The sequence below is a fragment of the Euphorbia lathyris genome, chromosome 1 (assembly GCF_963576675.1).
Source record: "Euphorbia lathyris chromosome 1, ddEupLath1.1, whole genome shotgun sequence".
Classification (NCBI taxonomy): domain Eukaryota; kingdom Viridiplantae; phylum Streptophyta; class Magnoliopsida; order Malpighiales; family Euphorbiaceae; genus Euphorbia; species Euphorbia lathyris.
In genome coordinates this window covers 74,185,018-74,203,174 of record NC_088910.1, presented here as the reverse complement: position 1 = coordinate 74,203,174, position 18,157 = coordinate 74,185,018, and the positions used below count along the sequence as shown (strand labels likewise).

General features: G+C 38.2%; 3 protein-coding genes across 3 annotated transcripts; 2 read left to right on the top strand and 1 right to left on the bottom strand.

Moving 5' to 3' along the window:
- Positions 1 to 417: 417 nt before the first annotated feature.
- On the top strand, positions 418 to 2,249 carry LOC136202175 (UDP-glycosyltransferase 73C25-like). The gene has a single exon (XM_065992679.1). The coding sequence runs from the start codon at positions 532 to 534 to the stop codon at positions 1,996 to 1,998; it is 1,467 nt and encodes a 488-aa protein (XP_065848751.1). The 5' UTR covers positions 418 to 531; the 3' UTR covers positions 1,999 to 2,249.
- Positions 2,250 to 3,786: 1,537 nt separating this feature from the next.
- On the top strand, positions 3,787 to 4,734 carry LOC136210563 (chaperone protein dnaJ 11, chloroplastic-like). The gene has a single exon (XM_066001889.1). The coding sequence runs from the start codon at positions 3,922 to 3,924 to the stop codon at positions 4,447 to 4,449; it is 528 nt and encodes a 175-aa protein (XP_065857961.1). The 5' UTR covers positions 3,787 to 3,921; the 3' UTR covers positions 4,450 to 4,734.
- A 526-nt stretch (positions 4,735 to 5,260) lies between these two features.
- On the bottom strand, positions 5,261 to 10,891 carry LOC136202165 (NADH dehydrogenase [ubiquinone] iron-sulfur protein 1, mitochondrial). The gene is made up of 5 exons (XM_065992671.1): positions 10,296 to 10,891; positions 9,151 to 9,397; positions 7,707 to 8,001; positions 6,609 to 6,983; positions 5,261 to 6,367 (listed from the first exon to the last, which is right to left on the bottom strand). Exons 1-5 carry the CDS (start codon positions 10,693 to 10,695, stop codon positions 5,468 to 5,470), a joined length of 2,217 nt encoding a protein of 738 aa, XP_065848743.1. The 5' UTR covers positions 10,696 to 10,891; the 3' UTR covers positions 5,261 to 5,467.
- Positions 10,892 to 18,157: the final 7,266 nt, after the last annotated feature.

Genomic DNA, 18,157 nt, shown 5'->3' with positions numbered 1-18,157 from the left:
ATATGGTTGTAATATGTTACTAATTAGTGATAAAATGACGCACATTAGGGGTAAATTTGCTCTTTTTCGGAAACATTAGAGGAAAATTGCACCATTTTAGACGTTAGGGGTAAAATGATAAGTTATTCAATAAAAATGGAAAAGATAATAGTTATTGTGATGTCAAATATTAATGAAAAGTGAGTTTAAATATTTAAACTATAGGAATTAGTAATGTATATATATTGGAGCATTAAATATGAAGTAATTATTTTGCATGGATGGAATGGTTGAGATTAGATAACAAGATAAGTTGAGAGAATCTAATCCCAAACAAGAAGATGATATTCAATCTATTTTGGAGTCCAAACAAGAGGATGACAACTTTTGCCTTCGCCGTCGTACATATACTCTAAACTTGAGAATTTTTTGTGTATTGATTATCCACATAAAATTGCTTCTCCTTCTTGACCACATACATATAGATACAGTATCCACAACCATTTCAAAATATACTTCAACTGTAGTATCTTCTTCCTTTTTCACATTTCAATGGGGTCTCAACTTCATTTCGTGCTGTTCCCTTTGATGGCACAGGGCCATATGATTCCCCTTATAGACATTGCTAGACTATTAGCACAACACAACTCATTTGTCACCATACTCACCACACCTCTCAATGCTGCTAGATTCAAACCAATCCTGGATCGAGCCACAAAATCCGGCCTCAAAATTCGACTTTTCCAGCTTCAGTTTCCTTCAGGAAAACCAGGATTGCCTCAAGGATGCGAAAACGTCGACATGCTTCCATCACTAGACAAGAGCCACATCTTTTTGACAGCAGCCTGTGAGCTTGAGCAGCAAGCATTCCAACTCTTTCAAGAGCTAAATCCCCGGCCCAGCTGCATAATTTCCGACATGCTTCTGCCTTGGACTATTAACATAGCCAAGAAATGGGCAATTCCAAGAATTTCTTTCATTGGATTTTCCTGCTTTTGTATGTTATGTATCCACAATGTAATGGTTTCTAATGTTTTAGAGACCATAACTTCTGAAACTGAATGTTTCACAGTTCCTGGATTGCCTGACACTGACAGTATTCAGCTCACAAAACTGCAACTTCCTCTTCCTCCTCCCAATAATCAGGATATGGAAGAGTTCAATAATTCTATGAAGGAAGCAGAAGAGAAGTCATATGGCTTAATTATAAACACATTTGAAGAACTGGAATCAGCATATATCAAAGAATACAAAAAAGCAAAGGGGAACAAAAGGGTTTGGTGTATTGGTCCTGTTTCCTTATGTAATAAAGATATGTTGGACAAAGCTGAAAGAGGTAACAGGACATCATACAATGAACAAGAATGCATCAAATGGCTTGATTCTTGGGAGAAACAAACTGTAATATATGTTTGTCTTGGAAGCATTAGTAATCTAATGACTCCACAAATGGTGGAGCTTGGGCTAGGGTTAGAGGAATCAAATAGACCATTTATATGGGTTTTAAGAGGAGGTGAAAAATCAAAAGAAATAGAGAAATGGATATCAGAAAGTGGATTTGAAGAGAGAATAAAAGAAAGAGGAATGGTGATCAAAGGTTGGGCACCACAAGTACTGATTCTGTCACACCCTGCAATTGGAGGTTTTTTGACACATTGTGGGTGGAATTCAACATTAGAGGGAATAAGTGCAGGGTTGCCTATGGTTACTTGGCCACTTTTTGCAGACCAATTTTGTAATGAGAAGGTTGTTGTTCAAGTGATTAAGATTGGTGTCAGTGTTGTTGGGGCTCAGAAATTGGGAGAAGAAGAGCAGCTTGAGGTGTTGGTGAAGAAGGAAGATATAGTAAAGGGTATTAATATGTTAATGGAAGGAGGAGAAGAAAAGGAAGGGAGAAGAAGAAGAGCTAAACAACTTGGGGAAATGGCAAACAGGGCAACACAAGAAGGAGGCTCTTCTTATATTGATATACAACTCTTAATCCAAGACATCATGCATCAGATTCACCAACCAAACTGATGATGTAAAATATTCATTTTACAGCCAATTTACATAAATATTAACACAATCAATACCAAAATAGTATCTCCCCTGTTTTTATTAAAAACCTTTTACTTTACAATTTAACATAAATCTCTCTTTTTATATCAAGGATAAAGCATATTAAGCACAAAAATATGTATTTTGTGATGAGAGATTATAAGCTACACAATATGAGATCAAGCATAATTGTATTTTTCTTCAATAAAATCTGACTACTTTACTTTTCTTATCATAGAACAAAATAAAATTAAGAAGCTAAAATGTAAGATCGGCCTAGATTAATAATAGGCCTAAACTTACTAGATTATTTTTACTTTTACCATCTGAAGCTGCTGTTATTGGGGTTGCATCATACCGTTTCGTGCTGTGGAAGATAAACAGATATGGCATTTCACGCGATCTGGTATCTACTCTAGTAAATCTGGGTACAGGGTACTTACAGACAACAGTGTGGTGAGTTCAGTTATAAACACAGGTTGGAAGCGGATTTGGGAGACAGATCTGCCCCCAAAAATTAAATCCTTTCTGTGGAAGATGAGGCTTTGCTGCAGATTTTTGCAGTTTCTGATATGGAGTTGGGTGTAAAAGTTGGTTTAACCCTGTGGTCTATTTGGAATCAGCGCAACGATTTGGTTTGGAAGCAAAAATTTCAACTTCCTGTTCCTGCAATTACAAATGCAGAATTCTTCGTGAGCGATTGGCGTCGGCAGCAGCAACAGCAGCGTCGTTCTGCTGGTTTGGTCCGTAGCAGTAGAAGCTCGAGCACGGTTTCCTGGCAGCGGCCTCCTCCTGGTTGGATTAAGTGCAACGTGGATGGAGCCATTTTCACCGAACAGCAGCAGTGCGGGGCTGGTGCTCTTTTGCGCAGTTCAGATGGTTCGTTTATGGCCTTGCGTAGCGAGCTGTTTTCCTTGTCTGCTGATCCTCGGATTGCTGAAGTACTTTCGCTGCGGAGTGCTATTATTTGGGTTCTCTCGATGAACTGTTGTAACGTGATTTTTGAGAGTGACGCCAAAAATGTTGTTGATAGTTTTAACGTCGGAAAAGACGATAGGTCCGAGTTTGGAGGCATTATCTCTGATTGTAAGTATCTGCTTGCAAATAGGAACGACTTTGTAGTTTCGTTTACTCCGCGTGTAGCGAATGGGGCTGCTCATGTTATAGCACGTCAAGCCCGTTCCAATGCTCACGTTTTTCATTCCTTTACCGCCCCTAGTTGGTTAGGTGGTGCGCTTTGTATTGATTCGGTTCATATTGATTAATATATCCTTCGGTTGGTTTCAAAAAAAAAAAATAATAGGCCAACAAACATTTCAGAAACAATAAAAATAACACACCAGTATATAATTGGCATGTATTTAATATATAACCTAGGGAAAAGTACAAAAATAAACCATGTGGTTTGGCCCATTTTCGAAGTACACCCCTGTGGTTTAAAAGTTTGCAAGTCGGTGTCTTGAACTTCATTCCGTTAGCAAAGAGGGGTAAAATTGATTAACGGTGTTAAAAGTCAAAGAGAAAATAGTTAATTTGGTCCTTATATTTAATAATTTTATAAATTAAGCATCCTTATTATCTAACTATCACAAACAAACCCCAAAATAAAAAATAAAAATTCAATTATACCATCTTCTCCATTACTTTTTAATTTTTTTCTTTCTCTCTCATCTTTTTTAATTTTTCTCTCTCTAAAATCAAGTTTCTCTCTCTACAATCAAAGTTCAATAATTTCTTCCCATTAAACAATCATAATAAATCAACTAACATTAAGAGTTCAATAATCTCTGGAATCACAGTTCAATAAGTTCAAATTGATATTGAAGATAAGTCCATGGTTAAATAAATCCCCAATCTTCCTATATATTCCAATTCATCCTTTATCCAACAGAAAATATCACCATGGCTTCCATTTCTTCTATTCCCTCTCTCACTTCCTCCGCCGCTAGTTTCTCCGGCTTAAAATTTCCCTCCGACGAACTCCATTATCTCCCCTCTCGTGTCAATTTCCGTCCAATCCGTGTCTCTGCCGGTTCCGCCAATAGCACCGCCGAGAGAACATCCTCCTCCTCCCGCATTGCATCGCCTGGATCGTTGTATGAAGTTTTAGGGATTGAGAATGGCGCCTCTTTTGGAGAGATCAAATCTGCATATCGGAAACTGGCGAGAGTTTTACATCCCGACGTCGCAGCTGAAGATCAAAAGGAGAACAGAGCTTACGAGTTCATGAAAATACAGGAAGCTTATGAAACTCTTTCCGATCCGGAGAAACGATCTGAGTATGATCGCTCACTGTTCCGGGAAGCACGGCCGATGAGTAGTTCTCCGTATATGAAATCAGCGAGTGCAGCCACAGTAGCGAGTTATGCAGCAGCTTCTGGATTTTTCCGATCTCCAAGGAGGGGATGGGAAACCGATCAGTGCTGGTAGAGAAAATTGGGGGAAATTAAACAATCTGGTTTTGATAGAATTGTAATTGATTAGTGTTGATCAATAGATTAGGATAGCTTAGATTAATTAATTCAGCGTGGTCTGATTTGTGAGTATTAATGCATTTTAGTCCAGCCAGAGTAGTGTTGTATGATGGAAGCAGGCGCCATTTTATAGCCTGTTTGAATTACAAAATTAAGTCCTTCAATTTTAGGGGGAGAAACTTGATTTTAGAAAGAAAAAAATTAAAAAAAGATGAGAGAGAAAGAAAAAAATTAAAGAGTAACGGAGAAGATGGTATAATTGAATTTTTATTTTTTATTTTGGGATTTGTTTGTGATAGTTAGATAATAAGGATGCTTAATTTATAAAATTATTAAATATAAAGACCAAATTAACTATTTTCCCTTTGACTTTTAACACCGTTAGTCAATTTTACCCCTCTTTGCTAACGGAATGAAGTTCAAGATACCGACTTGCAAACTTTTAAACCACAGGGGTGCACTTCGAAAATGGGCCAAACCACAAGGTTTATTTTTGTACTTTTCCCTATAACCTATTTAAAAGAATAGTATGATCAAGACCAAAACTTTAGTTGTAAATTACCTAAAAAATAATGTTGAAACTTCTAAAAACTATAGTTTATTTCATACAAAGGTTGTCCAATAACTGATCTTTTCTTCTAACTTGTACCAAGGTACATCTCATTTCTTCAAGAGTTCAACATCTTTATAAACAACAAAAATCTGTAACAGATGCAGATTCTGCTGCATACTTGAGCATTTTCTACAAAAAAAAAAAAAAAAAAAAAGCCGAGCAAAATGCAGCTTACAGGAAAAATTGTTTTACAATTACAGGGTTGTTACAGGGAAATAACGGAAACCTAAAAACTTTATTTTTGCTCCCAATGTTCCAAAAGTTTTGGCCCTTACCAAACCAGAGCCTCACATCTACTTAATGAAGAATCAAATAAAAGCATATATCTGCAAGTTTATTAAAAAGATTAAAAACACAGCATTCACTTCTTTGATAGCAGTGCACTGCATTGTGCCATTATCTTTGATGCCCTGGTAATGGGATCGGTCATGTAAAAATTCTCTATCACAGCTTTGAATGGCGTCGAACTTATCTTCTGGGTACACTCCGGCTTCAGTGAAGCGTCAAAAGTAGCTGGTTCTCTCTCATCTACACTCAAAAGGTTTGGCGCTACGTTCCTAATCCGAGAGCGGATTGCCCCAACTGTATCATAGGGCAAGCGTATTCCTACTACTTCAGAGAGAGCTCGGATTATTTTCCAGTCATCTCTGGAGTCGCCCACTGTTGGAACTGCAGGTAAAGTCTGTTGTGCACACCCTTCTGTATTCACATAAGTTCCTTCCTTTTCGCTGAATGCTGATGCTGGTAAAATGACATTAGCACGATGTACACCACGATCCCCATGGTGCCCCTGATATATCACGAAGGCATCTTTTGGCAGCTTCTCCAAATCCACATCATCAGCACCCATCAAATACACAAACTTGGCTGACTTGACACTCTCACTGGATTCTGGAACAAGTCCGAGGTCAAGTGCTGCGGCTTGGGCGGCATTGAGAAGCAACACATTGAAACCATTCCAGTCAGATCTCACAACATTTCCTTTCTTAGCGATTGTCTCTGCAGCAGAAAAAATTGCATCCTTGTCTGCTCTCTCAAATATTCCAGCACCAATAATTATTGCTGGGTTTTTGGCATTTAAGATCGCTGAAGAAAAGGGATGGCGGCCCTCAGCAATTTCAACAAGAGTCTGTGGGTCAGTGCCAAGATGCTCACAGTCGTAGTTGAAATCAGTGGCTGGCCCCACGTAGCCAACCTTAGCATTATTTGCACGAACTGTCTTGCGAATTCTGGCGTTTACCATGGCAGCTTCTACTCTTGGCTGGCAATTCATTAGAAAACTTTAGATAATATAACCAGCTTAGTATCCACACATCATCAGAATAGTTATCGTAACTACCATGCGACCTTTCCATTATCCTGACTAAAACTTCCCCACAAAACAAGCATTTTACATATTATAAGAAGATTTGTAATCAAGCAATAGAAGTATTCATTGTATGAAATGAGTTCTGAGACAAAAGGAAAAGTAACATAACAAAATTAAACATGTTAATGCATACCTGCGTACCAACCAAGAGGAACACATCTGCCTTCTCAAGACCACTAATCCCACTATTCATGATATAACCAGATCGAAGATCAGCATTTGGGCTAGCGCCATTGCCTTCGCACAGCACATTATTTGACCCCATCTTATTCAAGAAATCTTTCAGTGCCATCATGGACTCAGCATCAGACAGCTTTCCAGCAATTCCAACAATTTCCTCTGGTTTAACTTGGTGTATGATCTCAGCAACTATAGCTAAGGCATCACGCCAGCTCACAACCTTAAAGCGCCCATCAGATCCACGGACCATAGGATCACTTAATCTCTGTCTCTTCAGACCATCATAACAAAACCGAGTCTTGTCGGAGATCCATTCTTCATTTATGTCCTGAAAAAGAGCAATCCAAGGATGAATTATGAACTCATCCGAGAAAGATGCTTAAAAGAATAAAATAACAAAAAAATATATTAAATATTTGTATCTTTATTCCCAGTCAACCATCCATTGCCATCCAAGTTGAAATTTAGTAATATACACAGTTCCAAATAGAGGCGCATTTGAATATTAGTTGCATTTTGAAAAGCATTGAATTTTAGTAAAGAAAGGATTTAGCTTAGAAGCTTCTATTCAACATGCTTCGCAGTCAATCACAAAACAGAACTTCCTACCAAATGATACTCTCTCCTTGAACACCCAAATCAACAGGGAGTTTTGGCTACAACTAGTGTCTGATGTAGAAACTTAAGATAATTATCTAGCAAACTTCAGGAAAAAAAAAATCTAAAATCCTAAGTTATCATTCATTTTGTCCATCATAGTGTTACCATTCAATAAAATATAACAAATGCCAAATCATCGATGGCCCAGTGCTGTCATAAGCAACCAAGTTCGTAGAACTTTATCAGCTAATAGAATTTTATCACCTATCCAAGCATTCGACAATAAACAGTTATATTTCCTTTATAGAATATAAAGCAATATAGCCACCTCCTCAGATAATTCCAGCTAGTACATAGAAAACTGCATTTAGATAGGCATTTATTTGATGCTTTGACCGACAAAACCAAGAAATAAGCAAGTAATGAAATTGATGATGCCTGCTAAGTATACCTCGTTGAGTCGTGGAGTAATCCGCAAGACCTCTGGACCTCTGCTATCAATCTTAATATTGGATCCAACTGCATCTGTAACATCAATGCTCTCTGTCCCTTTCAACTCCCAATTTCGGGCCTTAAATGCAAAAGGTTTTGAGGTAAGGGCCCCAACAGGACAGATATCTATCACATTTCCAGAAAGTTCACTAGTCATGAGCTTTTCTACGTAAGTCCCAATCTCTTCTCCACTTCCACGACCTAACATGCCAAGATCCTGGACACCAGCAACTTCACTTGCAAATCTGACACACCTATTGGACACAAAATTCATAAACAAACAAGTGCAGTTCAGTCCAAGACTTGTTCTGTGCATTATTATACTTGACTGGATTAGACCCAAATAGCAACACTACCAAAATCAGCAATCATAAAATATTCCAGTACGCTTGGCTAAACTTGATTATCACAAATTTCGAGAACATGATTACAATCCCTAAATTACAATGCCCATCAGGAAATCCAAAAGGTTGACCAAATAAGATGAAGAAAGAAAATGAACCTCAGCCAAACTTACAAATGAAATCATTTACCGTAATCTCATTATAAGCAACGATACAATTCCTACACACGATTATATAGCGTAGATAATCGACCATAATATAGCACTCGAGCAAAAGCAAACATCAAATCCCAATTCCTAAAAAACAATACATTGATGCAAATTATAAAACTGAATTGGAAAAACCACATAGGATGTTATCTATAAAAATAAAATCAAACAAAAAAGACAACAAATTTGGCAAGGTAATCGGAAAATAATAATAAAGTATAAAATTAAATTTAAAATGTTGGATTTCTCAATAAGTTGGGGACTTGGAGAAATTAGAAGAATCAAAATAGCATCAAGAAAGCTAAATTGCAATCTCATACATAAAGAATGGGAAGGAAAAAAATGTGTTTGTATGTCCAAGTTAAGGCATTTAACCCTAGATGAAAAGATAATCTCAGCACATAAGCATCCACACAAAAGCATATTTTTTACAAAAGAGCTCCACAATGCTCTTATAAAATTTATGAGCTACCTTGTTAACAAAAAGAGTTTTTTCTTTCAAATATCTTTCATATTGGAACATAATGATCATCTAATATACTCGTAATTCTAGAAATAATATCCACTACATAAATAAGGCAATGGTTATTGATATGGAACATTAGTCAACAGTGTACAAAAGGAATGCCAATGCTAAGGAAGGATGCTGTTATAAAAAAAAGTCCAAAGGTGAAGAAAAATGATTGGCAATGATCAGCCTGTAGGTTTTTTTTTTTATATAAAATAGTTTTCATGATTCAACAAAAACTACAAACAGAATCTTTGTACTCTTTTACTAAAACAATTATTTAGCACCAAAAAAAAACATCAGATTTATTTTATGAGGAAAAAAAAATGTTATGATGCAGACCTTGTGCACTGGATACACCGAGTCATCACAGTCTTCACCAAGGGACCAAGATTCTTATCAACCACAGACCGCTTCATTTCAGTAAACCGGCCACGATCAGAACCAAATGCCATCGACTGATCCTGAAGATCACACTCTCCACCTTGATCACAAATTGGACAGTCCAAGGGATGATTCATTAGCAAAAACTCCATCACCCCTTCCCGTGCCTTCTTTGCCACAGGTGTGTCTGTCTTAATTTTCATCCCTAAAATGCAATTAAAAAAAACGTCTTGTATCAGTATCAAAAGAACTAATCAAAATACAAGGAATATAAAATATATTATAATGGGTAACCATAAAATCTAAATATAAGTAGTTATATACTAAATCAAAATAGGACATTATTAAAACACAAAAGAAACCAGGAGGTGGGAAAAAGCAGAGGGAAATTAAAAGGAGGACAAACTACCGCTTCATAAACAAGGGAAGCTGCCAGCTTAACAGATTAACATGTCATAAAGTGTAAAGAAAAATATAGTTAGCCATCAGAATGTGGAATTAAAACTGAAACAGATTTAGAGTATAAGCTCTAGAGGATTTGGTATGCAGTAGCAATTGATCAGAAATTTTGAAAATGCTACAACATTCATCCACAAATCTTAAACAAAAAACACTAAAGAAATCATAACCAAATGCCACGACCTTTAGAAGCTAAGCTGGGAAAAAAGAGGTTAGCTAAGTTTACGCAGATATATCATGGCTAATTCTTCAGAAAAAATTGTGTCTTCCACAATGGAATCTGATAAGTGAGATTTCGAACTAAAGTCTGAATCATACAAATGACGAGATAATTAAAAAAAAAATACAAATTTTAATGAGTTGAGGGTAAGAATGAAAAAGACATGATTCAGTCGTTGGTAGAAACAGAAACTGAAATTACCAGATAGATGACTAATTATGGATCAAGTATATCACCAAACAACATATGTGCATGGAAGTGTACAGCATTAAGAGCAAGAGGTGAAAAAGAAAAACTAACACATCCGAAATATATACACACACATAGAGAAATAGAGAGAGAGTCAAATATGGAGTGAAAATTCATGATCCCAATACGAAGCTATAATCTAAACCGAATTGAATCATAAGCCGAGAAACCTAACCAGGAAGAGCAGGCATGGCACAAGACGCAACAGGCTTAGGCGACTTCTCGACCTCAACAAGGCACATACGGCAGTTTCCGGCGATGGAGAGACGACTATGGTAGCAAAAGCGAGGAATGTCAACGCCAGCGACTTCACAGGCTTGTAAAACGGTGAAGCCCTTGGGAATTTTGACAGGGTAACCATCAACAAAGACCTCGATGGCATCATCGGGATTAGGGAAATGAACGCGGGCACCAGCAAGAGGGGATCGAGGAGTGGGGTCAGGTGAGGAAGCAGCAGCAGCGGCAGCTTCAGGGGATTGAAGCTCGGGCTTGGTGACGATGGAGCGAAGAAGGAAAAGGTTTCTAGGGTTAGTGTGAGGTCTGATGACCCTTGAAGCTAATAACCCTAGGCCCATCTCTTTAACTGTACAAAAGAAGTCAGGTTTTTGAAGGATGAATGAGAAATTGAAGATCTGATGAAGAGGAAGACGAAGACGGAGGATGGAGCTCTGATGAGTGATGACTGTGGAGGAGAGATCAAATTCAGGCGTGTGTTGTCCGCATGGATGGATGGGCCTATGTTTGTTTGTTTTCGGTTTTGGCCGACCCGATTTCCTAAATGTATGCGGCTTCTTATCATTGGTTTTTGAACAAGTAAATAATTACATTAGTTATTTCTCACATGTATTTTCATATTTTATCTTCATTTATTTATTTGGGTTAATTTCATATGAGTGTCCCGTGGTTTCACTTTTTTGCAGATAGGTTCTTGTGTTTTGTTTTTAAGCAAATAAAGGACTATATTTTTCTCCGTTTGCGGAATTAAGGAAGAGACACAAACGGAGTCAGAATCGATAACGTGTCCAAGGGTAATTTTGCCATTTTAAAAAATCGGTATATAAATTTAAAAGGTTAATTTCATATAAGTGCATGTGGTTTCACTTTTTTGTAAGTAGATTCTTGTGCTTTGTGTTTTTAGCAAATAAAGGATTGTACTTTTCTCCGTTTGCAAAATTAAGGAAGAGGCACAAAATCATGAATCCTAACTCCACCTTCTCCCTCAAATTCATGAACCTTAATCTCCATATTCTTTTCTTTTTTAAGAACATATGATCTAAATTGTGAACCCTAACTCCACATTCTCCAGATTCTTCCTCAACCCAAATTGTGAAAACTGAGAATAATATGCAATTAGGCATAAAAATATCAAAATATGAATTCATTAGATTTCATAAACTTCCCAAATCGCATATCAAAATATGAATACATTATGTTCCAAAATGTTAATCTACCCAAAACTTTGCTTAAATAATTGGCAAAGGCATAATTGTTTGAGCTCCTGATTGCTACTTTGTCCCAAAAAAAAAGATAAACAAATTGGCAACTGATGTATGGTGTTTGCCATAAAGTGCTACCTTGTCCAAAAAAAAAGATTACAACTTCAATCACACAAAAAAACACTACAACTTTAGCCACTAATTTTCTGATGGCCTCGGAAGCCCAAATCTTTCAGATAATCCTTCAAGACAAGATACTCTACTAGGAGGTCTGAATTGTTGTGAAGGCAACGATGAGGTTGATGGCATACTTGGATTCGAAGAACCTCTACCTAGATTTCCAGAACCTCTAGCTTGATTTCCAGAACTTCTACATCTGGTTTTTCTGCTACCTCCTCCTCTCATGCGCTGTATAACAAAATACCACATAAATAAAGAGCTATGTAAAAGAAATGGGTCCTTAATCCAAAACTGAAATTAAATTGCATCAAACGAAACCAATGCCATCGGTTGGCTTTGTACCCTTCGCGTTTTAGCAGAAACAGTAACATTGTGCATTGGTGTAGGTTGAGAAGCAATAGCATTGTGCATTGGTGTAGGCTGAGAAGTAGTAGCATTCATCTGTGAATACAGTTTAAAGTGTTAAGAATGAGAAAAAAAACATGAATTATTCACTAAGAGCAGTATTTTATGGGCACAAATTCAACTTTATTAGCACAAACTATAAATGGCATAACCTGTACATTTTGACAAGCCCTTTTGCGCCTCCTTCTTTGCGATGGAGTTTCCTCAGTTATACCAGCTTTGCATCCCCTTGCATTATGTCCATATTGATTGCATTTACCACATTTGATAGCACCCTCTGCCCTAGAAACCTTATAGGGGTTCCTAGGCTCATTTGGCTGTCTAATTCTTCTCTTTTTAGGCCTACCAGGTGGCTTTTGAACAATCCAGGGGTGGATATCTGGGTATTGAGTCCTCTCCCACTCTTCCTTAGAAGGTACATGCTTGAATGTATGGCTGTATACATCTAAGTATGTGGACTTATGGAAGTACTTGTCCACATACCTGACAAATCCCACATTCTACATGTGCATGTCCTAGAATTTAAATCTACTGAAACACATTTATTGAAGCTTGAGACTTCATATAATTTAGGACCAGCAGATGTACTAGAACAAGTCCTACTTGATAATTTCAATTGTTCTAACTTTTCTTGAATCTTAGGGCATATTTCCCCACTATACCTTTGCATACCAAGAAATTTTATATAATGTCTCTTCATTAAATTTTTCCTAACACTTTCTACCATTGAAATAATAGGCAGACATCTAGCATCTTTAATATATGCATTGAAGGACTCACACATATTGTTTTGAAGTGCATCTGACTTCGCCCTCAGACTGAAATTGCACCTGGCCCATGTTTTAGGATCATGTTGCATGACCCAATCATAAGCTTGTTGGTCAAACTCCTTCAATTTGCTCATATGATGCTCCCAAAGCTTGACCGTTCCAGCAGAAGCGGCATCCCACAAAAATGTCTTGTATTCCAAACCTTTGAATAACTTCTTCATGTTCTCGTACATATTACACAATGTCTGTGTTCAACATTAGGCATCAACTCCTTGAATGACTCAACCAAGCCCTGCAAATAAAAAAACCAATAACAACATTAATCAACTCGTGTTCGTATTCAGTAGTAATGAATAATATGCATGAATGAAACAAGTATAAATATCACCTTTTGTTGATCAGACATAAAAACCCAGCCAGTCTCTTTCACATTTCCAAAATCATCTTGAAGTAATCCTAAGAACCAAGACCATGATTCTTTGCATTCTGAACCCATAACAGCCAAAGCAAGAGGGAACATGTTCTCATTCCCATCTTTTGCTATAGCAGACAGTATATGTCCTCCCATATAGCTCTTCAAATGGCAACCATCAAGACAAATTAAAGGTCTAATACCAGAGAAATATCCTTGTTTTTGTGCGGCCAACCTGTAATACAAATAATTAAACATAACTATTTCTCTAGGAAGATTGCCTATATCTGATGCATCCGTCATCTCATTTCTGTCCCCATGTATTAGAGTTAATTCTGTCTTCATCTTCACCATACTTCCAGGATTAGTGACTTTCACTTGTTGAAACACCTTTCCACATAATTTTGATTTGACAAAATTGTTTAAGTATAATATTCTAAATACACTAAGTTTAAATGCTTTGATTTATTTTACTAATGTGTTTGTTCAATGTTGAGTTAAATTGTTTATAAGACACAAGGATTAAAAGGCCCAAGCCCAATACGGAAGTCAAAGCCCAAGTCAAACAGTTTAAAGCAACTCGGCCCGCGTATGTCAAAACGTTGTCGTTATGGACAAAACACAACTCAGCGGAAGAAGGATCTAGAAGACCTTCAGGGAACAACTTCGGAACGAAGCTGCTGAGTTGATTCGACAAAGCGTACAAGACAGCAGCTGGCTAAGGAAAACTTCCAGACAAAGTGTTTCCACTTTGGGTAAAGTTCAGACGACACAGTATGCTGTCCAGTTGACTTTACCATAAAAGGAGAGACATTCTGCCGAGCTGACCAAAAGCTGATCGAGGACAGAAGATACTCAAATCTGATTGGCCGAGAGCTCTGAGCAAGTCAGGATGACAACGACAGGAAGCTGTTTCCCTCCAACGGTTATTTCGAAATTCGAAATGATCGATGCCTCAAGACGTCTCTATAAATAGTGTCATCAGTTGCTTTATTCCACACAGAACTTGATCAAGCCATTACGCTGACCAAATTTCTACGCAAGTTCTGCAAGCAAAAAGCAAAGCAATCTTACACTAAATTTCATATCTTTTGTGTAAAAGTCTAGAGTGATTATTCAATCATCTAAGGTGTCTTAGCAATCATTTTTTAGGACAAACACTTATCATTTCTAGAGATTAGAAAGGAGAGGTTGAGTACTCGGTTATAGTACTCAGCGAGAGATTAGGATTGAGTAGAGGTATAGAGGAAGGTACTCTTGTTATACTCAGTTGCTAAGATTGTAAAAGGTTTGAGGCTCTACCTTTAAAGAGCTCAGTAGAGGATTTGAAAGCTCGGAACGTGTTCCGGGGACAGGACGTAGGCTTAGAAGCCGAACCTGGATAAATCTGCTGAGTAACGCATTTCTTACCTTAAACTCCTTATATATATTGCTTGCTTAAATAACCAAAAACTGACCAAGTAAAGAGGTCAAGCTGAGTTGTGCGCATCAAACATCTGAGCTCAGGAATAGACTCTAAGTGCTATCTCCTAACTCAAGTTAAGAAACTGACCTAGTCACCAGTTGACTAAGCCAGTATCTTGCTGTTTACTCAGCGCCGCTGTTAAAACCTTTTCTCTTAAGAAAAGAAGTCTGCCCTAAACCTTAAAAAGTTTAAATAGTTCCTAACCCCCCCCTTGGAACTATACTTGTAACATTATAAGGGACCAACAAGTGGTATCAGAGCCTAAAAGCTCACTGTAAAAGGTTTAACAACCTTGAGCTGATCCCCACTATGGGCGAAAACAGTACTCGGTTTCTCCCAGGAAACCAAACAACTCAGATATTGCCTGAGGGGCTGTCCATCACTCGACCTCCCATATTCTTCGGGTCTAACTATACCTTCTAGAAGAATAGGATGAAAAATTTCATTCAGGCTACAAATATGAGTGCCTGGCTATCTATAGTGCAAGGCCCATTTGTACCTGTCGAAGTTGTGGCTGGCCAAACAGTTGTAAAAGCTGAGGCCAAATGGACAGAGGATGATCTCAAGAAGCTTCAAAATCACGCTTCGGCTATTAATATGCTTCACTGTGCGCTCGATGCTGCAGAATATAATAAAATTTCAGGTTGTGAGTCGGCACAAGAGATCTGGAAGAAGCTGGAGGTCACCTACGAAGGAACTAATAAAGTAAAGGAGTCCAAGGTGAACCAGCAGATGAGACTGTACAAGTTGTTCGAGATGAACAATGATGAGGGCATATCTGACATGAATGCAAGGTTTACCAACATTATAAATGAGCTCAAGAGACTTGGAAAAATCTTCACTGAGGAAGAACAAGTAAAAAAGATACTCAGGAGTCTTCCTAAAGACTGGCAAGCAAAGAAGACCGCTGTTGAGGAAGCTCAGGACTTAACCACCTACAAATATGACGAACTCATCGGCTCGTTGCTGACCTATGAGATATCAATGAAAAACTTCGAGGTGAAGGAAAAGTCTGAAGACAAGAAGCAGAAATCTCTTGTCATGAAAGCTGACTCCACTGATGGGAGCTCAACAGATGATGAAGAGATGGCTATGTTCACAAGGAAGATGAAAAGGCTGTTCAGGAAAAATGACAAATATTCTAAAAAGCCTTATAGAAAGTTTGATAAGTATAAAGCTGAGTCCAGCGACAGCAAATACAAGAAAGACAACTCAAAGCCCATTACATGCTTTGAATGTCATCAAACTGGCCACATAAAGTCAAGCTGCCCCACGCTGAGGAAAGATAAGAAGAACGGCAAAAAGGCAATGGTGGCTACATGGAGCGATAGTGATGAGTCTTCATCAACAGAAGCTGAGGCCACCGAGTCAGCGAAGATATGCTTCATGGCTGACGAACTTGCTGAGCCGTGCGTCTCTGAGTATGCTGACCCCTCCGTTGTATCTGACGATGAGGAGCAATCAAATGAGGTAATACCACTTTCCCAGCTCAGAAACGAAATGGGTAATGCCCTGAGTGATCTCTATACACTTGTCAAAAAGTGTAATAAGAAAATTAGAGCACTCAGCAGGCGATGTGACGAGGTTGAAGAGGTCAAGCTGAGTGACCTCAGATACCTTCTTCAGGACAACTCAACTTTGCATGACAACATGAAGATCATACATGAGTCTGTCTCTGAAGTCCAATCAGTTTCAAAGAAACTGAGAAAGGACGTCACAACTATCCAGAACCAATTAAAGGTTCCAAATAAAAGAAACATTCCTCTGAGAACTCAGTACCAAGGTACTCAGCAGAGATGGAATCCCCAGCGGAATGTCCAGTGTGACTTCTGTGGGAAGAAAGGTCACACCACAAAGGTGTGCTGGCATGCTCAGCACTGGGGTGCTGACCAGTTAGTGAGACAACCTAAATAGAAGGTCAGCTGTGACTTCTGTGGAAAGAATGGCCATACTGTCGAAGTATGCCGCCATAAAATAAAATATGATGCTTTACCTGTTAAACCTAACAAGCCAGGACCCAAAAAGAATTGGGTACCTAAAAGCAACTAGTTACAATGCAGGTAAGCCTGAGGTGTGCTGAGAAGTCAAAGATGTGGTATATTGACAGCGCATGCTCGAGGCATATGACTGGTGATGAAACTCAATTCATCATGTTTGAGCATAAACGAGGAGGAAGCGTAAGTTTTGGAGACAACAAGAAGGGTAAGATAGTAGGGTCAGGAACCATTGGAGGTAATCCTACTATTGAATCTGTCTCCCTAGTCAGCGGACTCAAATATAACTTACTCAGCGTAGCTCAACTATGTGACAATGGGAGAAAAGTTATATTTGATGATACTGGATGTAAAATATACGAGGGTAAATCAAATAAGTTAATTTTAACTGCCCCTCGCATAGATAATGTCTTTATGCTAGACTTAGAGAAAAAGTTTTCAAAAACTGTATGCTTAGTATCAAAGGAAGAAAATTCCTGGCTATAGCACAGGAGACTTGGTCATGTAAGCATGGACCTCCTGGCCAAATTAGCAAGAAAGCAATTGGTTGAGGGACTGCTTGAACTTAAATTTGAAAAAGATCAATTATGCCACGCTTGCCAAGCTGGAAAACAAACCAAACAATCTTTTTATAGCAAAAACATTGTCTCAACTAAGCGTCCGTTAGAATTACTACACTTGGATCTCTTCGGTCCAGTCCAGCCGCTGAGTCTGGGTGGAAGAAGATTTTCCTTGGTCATTGTAGATGACTTCTCTCGGTACACTTGGGTCATCTTGCTGAGTAGCAAGGATGAGACCTTTGAGACATTTTCAAATTTGGTTAGAAAATTTGAAAATGATAAAGACCTAAAACTAGCTCACATCCGAAGTGATAATGGTGGAGAATTCAAAAACCAACAGTTTGTTGAATTCTGTGAAGCCAGCGGCATTGACCATAACTTTTTTGCTCCTAGAACGCCTCAACAAAATGGGGTTGTTGAAAGGAAGAACAGAACACTGGTTGAAATAGCCAGGACAATGCTGAGTGAGCATAGGCTTCCAAAGTACTTTTGGGGAGAAGCTGTTAACACAGCATGCTATATTCTTAATAGGGCTCTTGTTAGACCTATACTAAAGAAAACCCCCTATGAGCTTTGGAAAGGACGAAAGCCCAACATTGGATACTTTCGTGCCTTTGGCTGTAAATGTTTTATTTTAAACACTAAAGATAGCCTAGCTAAATTTGACTCAAAAGCTGATGAAGCTATCTTTTTAGGCTACTCAACAAACAGCAAAGCATACAGAGTTTTCAATAAACGAACTCAAGTTTTAGAAGAGCCAGTACATGTTGAGTTCGACGAAACTAACCCTGCAGGAAGATATCTGCCGCTGACCG

Bases quoted from the DNA above. Each gene is read 5' to 3' on its own strand.
- LOC136202165 (XM_065992671.1), bottom strand. From the start codon at position 10,695: ATGGGCCTAGGGTTATTAGCTTCAAGGGTCATCAGACCTCACACTAAC. The intron at 8,002-9,150 runs GTCTGCATCATA...TGTGTCCAATAG, and splicing joins CGGTGTATCCAGTGCACAAG to GTGTGTCAGATTTGCAAGTG. The intron at 6,984-7,706 runs GTATACTTAGCA...GCTCTTTTTCAG, and splicing joins TTACTCCACGACTCAACGAG to GACATAAATGAAGAATGGAT.
- LOC136210563 (XM_066001889.1), top strand. From the start codon at position 3,922: ATGGCTTCCATTTCTTCTATTCCCTCTCTCACTTCCTCCGCCGCTAGT.
- LOC136202175 (XM_065992679.1), top strand. From the start codon at position 532: ATGGGGTCTCAACTTCATTTCGTGCTGTTCCCTTTGATGGCACAGGGC.